The sequence below is a fragment of the Lipotes vexillifer genome, unplaced genomic scaffold (assembly GCF_000442215.2).
Source record: "Lipotes vexillifer unplaced genomic scaffold, Lipotes_vexillifer_v1.1 scaffold890, whole genome shotgun sequence".
In the NCBI taxonomy this organism is placed as follows: domain Eukaryota; kingdom Metazoa; phylum Chordata; class Mammalia; order Artiodactyla; family Lipotidae; genus Lipotes; species Lipotes vexillifer.
Window position 1 is genome coordinate 321,561 of NW_006776053.1, and position 9,045 is coordinate 330,605.

The 9,045-nt window shown below is 43.2% G+C and overlaps 1 protein-coding gene across 2 annotated transcripts in view; it reads right to left on the minus strand.

The window, feature by feature from the left end:
* Window positions 1–9,045, minus strand: part of DENND1A (DENN domain containing 1A) — a 536,936-nt gene that overhangs the window by 144,284 nt on the left and 383,607 nt on the right. For both annotated transcript variants that reach the window (XM_007450246.1, XM_007450245.1), the window contains one exon: window positions 4,143–4,268. In XM_007450246.1, coding sequence (XP_007450308.1) covers window positions 4,143–4,268 — 126 coding nt within the window. The remainder of the gene's footprint in view (window positions 1–4,142; window positions 4,269–9,045) is intronic.

The window sequence follows — 9,045 nt, forward strand, 5'->3', positions numbered from 1 at the left end:
GGGCCCCCCAACCAAAAAAAAAAAAAAAAAAAAAAAAAAAAAAAAAGAAGAGTTTTTATAATGATATGAAAAATGCTTACGATACACTAAAAGACAAAACTAAGTAACAGGGAACTGGATTGCTTTGCCAGGAATATCTCAACTAACTAAAAGTAAAAAAATCAAAACCCCAAACCGAAATGAAACAAAAACAACCCCAATCTTCCAACTTATCCCCCCTCCCCCTTGTATATAGAAGAGATAACTAATAAGGACCTACTGTATAGCACAGGGAATTCTACACAATACTCTGTAATGGCCTATATGGGAAAAGAATCTAAAAAGAGTGGATATATGTATATGTATAACTGAGTCACTTTGCTGTACACCTGAAACTAACACAACATTATAAATCAACTATACACCAATAAAAATTTTTAAAAAAAGATGAGGAAAACAGGCTCAAAAACAAACAGACAAAACAAAACAAAATAACCACCCCCCCCCAAACCCTAGAACCTTGGTAGAAACATGTTAACATGTTATCTCAACTCCAGATGGTAGGATTATGGGTATTTTCTCATTTCTAGGCCTGTTACTTTACTTTATTTTTTAAAAGATTTAATTTAATTTAATTTTTGGCTGCATTGGGTCTTCATTGCTGCGTGCAGGCTTTCTCTAGTTGGGGCGAGCAGGGGCTACTCTTCGTTGCGGTGCACGGGCTTCTCATTGTGGTGGCTTCTCTTGTTGTGGAGCGCAGGCTCTAGGCACGTGGGCTTCAGTAGTTGTGGCACGCGGGCTCAGTAGTTGTGGCTTGCGGGCTCTAGAGTGCAGGCTCAATAGTTGTTAGCTGCTCTTTGGCATGTGGGATCTTCCTGGACCAGGGCTCGAACCCATTTCCCCTGCACTGCAGGTGGATTCTTATCCACTGCGCCACCAGGGAAGTCCTTAGTCCTGTTACTTTAAACCTTTTTATTTTTTAAAACCAAGAGCAGGGTTTTTTTTGCTTTTTGTTTTTTTTTTAAATAATCAGAGAAACACCTAAAGACAATGTGGCCCCTTATCCCCTCAGCACTGTGCTGCCTGTCACCCAAGCAGGTTCACCTAGTCACCGTTCCCCATGCACCACCCCCACCATGTGGCCTGACTCTAAAACCCCTGACCCCTTCTTGAGCTCACATGCACTGTGCAGTCATTATTTTAATTAATCTCACAAACAATCTGGCATTGGAAGTGTTGTTATTCCATTTTTTAGATGAGGAAAATTGGCTATAATTAAATCTATGGTTTAAAAACCATCTAGATAACATGGTGAGGCTTGGTCAGAAACTTTCAGGCCCTCTGGCTTCCCTCTTGGCCTTACAGAAAAAAGCCATTCTAGTACAGATAAATCAGACCAAAGCACAACAAGTCTGCCTTATTTCACTGATTCTAAGACACAAATTTCTTCACATTTTAACATCTCAGAAATCTGGATGTCTTAGAATTGACGGCATCCTTCAATTATAATTGGCAGCACCCTTTCTTAATGATAACATGCAGTAGTGGTACATCTTATGATGGAATGACAGCTAAAATTCAATGAAATGTACCATGTTTACAGCCAAACTCATCAGCCTATCCTCAAAATGCTACTTTTAATGGCTATATAATATTCTATCATATGGATATACTTTAATTTACTTAACCAGTTGTTTATCATTATGGACACTTAGTCCATTCCATGTTTTTATCATTATAAATCTGCTACTGGGGATACATTCACTTCAAGCTTTCCCTTTTTCTACTATGGGCATTATCATTCTCTTCCTGATCCAAATCTTGGGAGATATTTTGACATTTCTTGCCCCTCATCTCCCATATTTTTTCTATTTCTAGACTCATCTAGTCATTTCTTCTTTGTGGTACCTTTTCCTGGTGTAACCACTGGAGGGCTTTCTTCTGAGTTCCCCAGCTGTCCCCCGGTCTCTGCTTCCAGTTTCCTTTTCAGTCCAGCACTGGATTACTGGTCAAACATGACTTCAGTCACACCTCATCTCTGTTCACACTCCTAGCATACCATCCAAGGCTCTGTCAAATCTGGCTCCAACCTTTCCTGCAGCCCCATCTCCCCACCCAAACCCATGACTCCAGACAAAGGGGCCATGAAGGGTCCTGCCTCCAAGCCTTTGCTCACTCAGATAACCCCATGCCCACCACAGGAAGGGATGCTGCTGTCTTTCTTTTTCCAAGTTTCAGCTTTCCTATGAGAGGTTCTATGGCTCACTAGCTCCTTATAACCATCTGGAAATGCAGAACGATAGGTATGCTTATTCTCATTTCACAGTGAAGAAGCTGAAGTTTAGAGAGATTAAGTGCCCAAGTACAGAGCCAGGCTTTAAACTCCAGGACTTCCACCCTTAAGTCCGATGCCTTTGAGAGCCAAGTGCAAGTACAACCATAAACTTCTCTGGAGGAGCAACTTTTGCCCGGATCATATACCCAGCAATATGTACCAGACTCAACAGCCTCTGGATTCTAGACGTATACATGACAACAATGATGTCATTGTAAGAGTGGGAATCTTCATGTCTATCAGTTCCCAGCAGCCTAAGGAAAGGACTGATTGTCCCATTCTCACTTTAAAGATGGGAAGAAGACAGAATTTTCCTTGAATTATAGCAGCTCTCAAAACAGCACTGAACCTGACTGGTTTGGATGGGCCCAAGGTCAGGACAAAGAATCAGAGCCATCTGTCTTGGAGACAAGCAGGATGTGAGAAACTTGCTTTAAGCTGAAGGGCTTTTTAGGACCTAAGGGAAGTATTTCTTAGGAAGCAAAGAGAGTGCATCCCTTCTATTATGTGACCATGACATTGCCTGAAGCTGAGGCAGCCTAGCGAGTCAGGCCCAAGTGTTGGATGGAAGACAAGGAACAAGGTGGCATTAGGCTGCTGCTCCCTGAGCAGCCACTGCCCCAGCCACTTCACAGAGCATGCGCCCTGGGTGAAGGGAAAACAAGGTGTTTGCTATCACTCTGTGCTTCACTTACACACGCAATGGAGTCATAATAGTGAAAAAGTACTTAGCAAGGTAAAACTGTGGCTGATGAGGAAGCACAGTCAAGATTCACTGTCAGAGTCTGCACATGAAATGCACTGCCTGATATCTACTCATCTTCTGCCATTTAATTTAATAAAATGCTATGGGTTAAAACAAAAACAAACATCCTGACCTACAGGCAGTGCGACCTGGGCTGGTCCCTCACAGCCACTGTGACTAGGCTGGGTGTGGCTGCCATCTCCGCCTGTTCAGGATGAAGGGAGCTCCGTGCTCCCTAGAGAAAAGGACTGTCAGCAAGGTCCCCTCCAATGTCCTCTCCTATGCAGCGACCCAGGTCCCTGGGCCAATTTCTCCATTCTCCTTGGCCAAGAGGCTACGAGGAGGCAGATATCCGATGAAAGCTTCTCACTGAAGCTGGGAGAGCTGGTAGCTTCTTTGGTTTTAGGGATGACCTGGTGTCTTCATATCCACACTATAACTAATCACCTCATGGATGAGGCAACAGAGGCTCAGAAAGGTTGAAGGGCCATGGAGGCAGAAGACATTATTCCCCAGTCCTCAGTATACTTTGTAGTCAATACATCAAGACCACTCTGGGAACCTCTAAGAAGTGAGCCCCCTGGATGCCTTGTTTTCTCAAGTGTGTAGTAGAGGTCCCCGTGCAGGAAAAGGGTGTTGAGGCACAGTGGGAAAGCATGGGCACTGGGCCGACCTACCTGGCCCCTCCACTGGTCAGCAAGTCATTGCTTCTGTGAGCCTCAGTTTCCCCATTTGTCAAGTGGAGATGATCACTGCTACCTCACAGGCTTACTGGACTCCTCAGTGAGAGCAGGTGTGTGTGCAGTGCTGAGCACTGTGACCCACAGAGGGTGCTACTGACCAGGGAGGGGAGGGGCCCTAACATTCACAGGAGCAGAGAGTGCTTCATACAGGGCAGCTCGGCTTCCTTGTGCTAAGAGGTAGCTCGAGGGGAGGACACTCCCCCAGCCCTCAAATACACACACACACACACACACACACACACACACAACCTCTTTTGGTGAATTCAACAACCAGATGAATAGCAGGTTTCCTGTGGCCCTGACCAAACATGGATTCGTGACATGCCAAGAAGCTACTCACCGGCTCTATTTTCAGAGCGTTTCGGTAGCTGCCGAAGAAAGCGGCCTGGGCCTTGAGGAAGGCTCTGGCCACACCATCGCCAGTTGTTGTGGAGACCTTCTTCAGCCGGTTCTTCAGTGAAGAGATCTGGTGACACAAAGGAGAGAGAGGCTGAGGGCAGGGTCGGAGGAGGATGGCTGGCTACACCCAGCACACACAGAGCTCTAGAGAACCCCCAGGATGGGGATGGATTTGACACATCAACTGCTGGGAGAACAAACACACATTCAGCATTGGGGCAGGTTTTTGAAATTTAGATAAATCTTGCTCCTATTAGGGAGTATCTAATAAAAACAAAAACAAAACCACTTTCTAAGCAGTTTCAATGTGCCAGGTTAATTGCTTTCACATAAATTTTCTTACTTAATTCTTTCAACAATCCTGTAGGAAAGGGATTGTGCTCCCATCTTACAAGGGTGAAACAGTCTGAGAGAGGTTATATTACATGCCTAGTAACAAACCCAAGAAGTGACCAAGTTGGAATATTAATTGAAGTCTTATAATCTGAGCCCAAACTACACAAATTTTTTTAGTTCCAATTCCATTTCCTCTTCAGATTACTTACAAATATTAGAAATAAATGGCTTATTTATAACAGATTATAATACACCTCATACTCTAAATATGTATTTATTAAATGTACTATAAATTATATATTTATTAAATATATATAAAGTATATATAATATGTATAATATATTATTATAAACCTCATATTCTAAAGGAATAATCATTATATAGACTTACAGAAACACACTTATGTAGCTTACAGATATGCACCCAACAGATTAAAACAAAATAGACAGAAGTCATGGCAAAGCAAAAAGGGGAACATGAGAAGTTGTGAGATTCTTTGGGTCCAAAGCAGTTGCACACATGAACACAAAATTTCCTGAAAGTGAGAATGAAAAGAGATTTTTTCCTATGAGTCCTCAATGTAGGAAAGATTGTGTGACATGACGGTTGTTGCCCTCAATGTCAGAGACTACATTAAGCTTCCTGGTCTGTTTCCAATATGCCATCCATCTCAGGAAGCCATATTGCACAACTTCTGGGCACACCACTCACACTATGTTCCATGTGAAAAGTGTCCCTGGAATTGTGCAACTTGGTAGCCTTGAGTCAATGGTGATACAATGGTGAGCAAAACCAGACAAGGGTGTTCCCCTCATTAAACTTATATTCTCGTGAAGAAAATACCAATACATATGACATTGCTACCATGACAAGCCTGTGATAGAGCTCACCAAGGAGGTCAAGGAAGGCTTCCCGGAGAGAAACAGGCTTAGACTGAGATCTGAAGGATGAGCTGAAGTAATTAACTTGCAAAGAGGGGAAGGAACAGTGTACCAAACACGGGGATCAGCATTTGCAAAGACACTGTAGTGAGGAGGAGTTCAGAGACTAGGGAGAACTGTGGCTTCAGTGGAGAGAATGGAGAATATGGCTTAAAATGAGGATAGAGGGAAAGGCAGAGGTCAAGAGCTGTGAATACATTAAGAAATATTTTCCTTCATTTTGAGATAAAGGTAAAGCTAATGACTGTTTTTAAGCATGTAGGTGACATATGAAGAGAACATTTCAGGAATCTGTATGGGGCTTAGATATAGGACTACCTAACGGGCCTGACATTATTTAAGGATAAAATTTAGGGTAAAATTTAAAGATGAAATAGGAAGTTAGATGCAGGTGGTCCATGAATCATCTACAAATTTTTAATATGAATGAGTAATGATCATTTTTCTGGGTATAGGCTGTATAGCTATCCTCAGGTTCCTAAAGGTGCCTGTGAACCTAAAAATATTAAGAAACTGGGATGGATTACATATACTCTTTTTTCTTTTTGCGGTATGCGGGCCTCTCACTGCTGTGGCCTCTCCCATGGCGGAGCACAGGCTCTGGACATGCAGGTTCAGTGGCCATGGCTCACAGGCCCAGCCGCTCCGCGGCATGTGGGATCTTCCCGGACCGGGGGACGAACCCGTGTCCCCTGTATCTGCAGGCGGACTCTCAACCACTGTGCCACCAGGGAAGCCCGGATTACATATACTCTTGAAATGCTCCATGGACATTATTTCTTATTACTAAGCTTCTGACAAGGGGTTTGTAATAGCTTATTAAGATATATTTTACATATCATAAAATTCATTCATTTAAAATCTATAATTCAGTAGTTTTAGGATAGTGACAATGCTGTAGAACTATCACTATAATCTACTCCAGAACACTCCCATCGCCCCAGAAAGAAAACCCATCTTATTGGCAGGTACTTCTCACTCCCCACTCATCCTGTTCCCCTCCTCCCTCACCCCAGTCCTAGGTAACCACTGATCCACTTTCTGTCTCTATGAATTTGCCTATTCTGGACATTTCCTACAAATGGAATCATACAATAGGTGGTCTTTTTTTTTTGTGACTGGCTTCTTTCACTTAGCATACTGCTCATTATAAACATGTTTCATCCACATTGTAGCACTTATTAGTACTTCCTTCTTTTCCACAGTTGAATAATATTTCATCCTATGGAAAGACCACATTTTATCTCTTCATCAGCTGATGGGCATCTGGGTTGTTTCTTTTTGGCTATTATTACTAATGCTGTTCAAAACATTCATGTATAAGCTTTTATGTGGGGACAGCAGAGATTTTGAGGCAAGAAACCGAATGGCCAAAATCCTCTGTCGCCAGATCTTTTAAAATAAAAATAATCCGAGTTTACTGAGCGTAGGGGAAGAAATCCTGTGCTGCTGCTCAAGGGGCGTGCCACATGCTTGGACAATCTAGTGAGTGAAGGTGGGATGATCTACTTCTTGGCTAAGTCAGAAGGGACGGGAACATGCGTTGAGGGGGCAGCCACCCCATCTCCACTCAGAGGTGGGCCAAGGAAAACAATTTTCCTCTGGAAGCAGCCTGGAGTCTGTCATGACACCTGGGTGGAAATATTCGGTTTATCGTGACCACCCCCCGCCCCCCCGATTCTGGCACACATGCGCCCCAGCACCACAGTGGTGAGAGCTCACGAGAAGCAGCACAGGCCACTCAGTGCCCCGGCAGTCTGTCATAGACCTCCAACTTGAAATAGCAATGTGAAAAAGAAATATGCTTTATTAAAATGTTAAAAATATTGCCCACTTCCCACCCTCCAAATAATAAAAGTCCTGCCTTTCCCGGGACGAGGGTGACATTTCCATCCTTTGAAACAGTACAAGCCGGTGTCTCTCTTTTGTCTCCTCAAAGCCCTTGGGCCACCTGTGCCGCAGATTATTCCTCACTTAACCTTCCTTGGCCTTTTGCTTTCGTTCAGGAGGTGTTTAATTACCTTGGACTCACAAGGCTGCACTTCAGGTGAGCCTCTCCTAATGGCCTCATTACCATGTTACACAAAGAAGTCGTTGCTGATTGTAACTAAGCAAATAGGAGTGTGTGCCTTCCGGCCTGCCCCAGCTGCTCTGAAACCAGCCAAGTGGTCCTGGGCTCTTGGTGCCCCTGTGACCACTCAGGCCAAGCCTTCTGAAGACCTCTCCTCACCCTACAACAAGGAGAAGTTTTTGTCAGCACTTCAAACTTTGAAACTTCAAGTATATGCACAACTGATAACTGGTGATAGCATACTGTCCTTTAAATAAAAGTGAGGAAGGAAAATCTAAGGCTTAAATAACCCACAGTCATACATCTAAAACCCAACTTGCTCTGAGTGCTCCTGGGGGTGCTGGTCAAGTCATTAACATCAGGGATCATCAGGCATAATCTGAGGGGACAGAAAAGCCAGCAAGGGTGGTTTCCTCCTTTAACGAGGTATCAGGAGGGAGATAGAAAACAAAGGGAAGACAGTACAAAATTGAACTTGTCAGCATCTTAACTTCCCTCTTCCTCCTCTTTTCCCATCTTGGATACCGCAGCAACACCCAGCCAGTCTCCTAGGCTAGATTCAGATGTTAGATTCCATTCCTCTCCTTCCCTTCCTACAACCATTCTCCACATCTTACCACCCTCCTGCCAATATATCCTGAATCTCTCAGTGCCGATGACCTTGGCCCTGTGCTGCTCAGCTCTACCCATCTTCTCTGGCCCAGATCAGTGGAGTAGTTTCCCAGATCAGATGGGCTCTCTGTCTTTAGTTTTCCTTCAGTGCCATCTACCCATAGCTGTCCCAGTATTCTTGGAAATATATGAATCTGATCTCTATCAAAATCCTTCAGTGCCCCCACCCTTGGCCATCACCACCTGCAGGAAAACATCCCAACTCCTCCGAGTAGTCTGTGACGCTTTCCTCAGCTGGCCTCTCTTCCCTTGGCCCCCCGTAATGGGTATTTGATTGATACTGAATTGCTATCTAGAAGCATATACTACCCTCCAGCCCAAACACATGCTGACAACTCAGATGGAGTTGTCCCTTGTCCCTTTCTGTCCTACTTGTGAACATCTATTTACCCTTTGAAAGACCATCCAAGTGTCCATGAGTAGGGGCCTATTAAGTAAATTATACCACATCCTTGAAATATTGCAGTTGCTAAAAAAAAAAAAAAAAAAAAAAAAGTGGCAGTACTCTGTGAACTAACATGAAAAGATGTCCACAAACTACACCCAAATGGGGAGAAAACACAAGTTACAGAGCAATATATATAACATGAATCATTTAAAAATATATATATATATAAAAATCATTTATATATATATACGTAGTAAGAATCTAAAATGCCATGTATCAAACTTTAACCATGTAGGGATGCTTTCACTTTCTATTTTATGCACTTCTGATTGTTTTGATTATGCTTTATAAAAAAACATGTTACTTTTATAATAAAGAATTTAAATGAAGTATTTTTCTTTAATAGTCAAATTAAACATTGCCTTGGGTTAAGGGA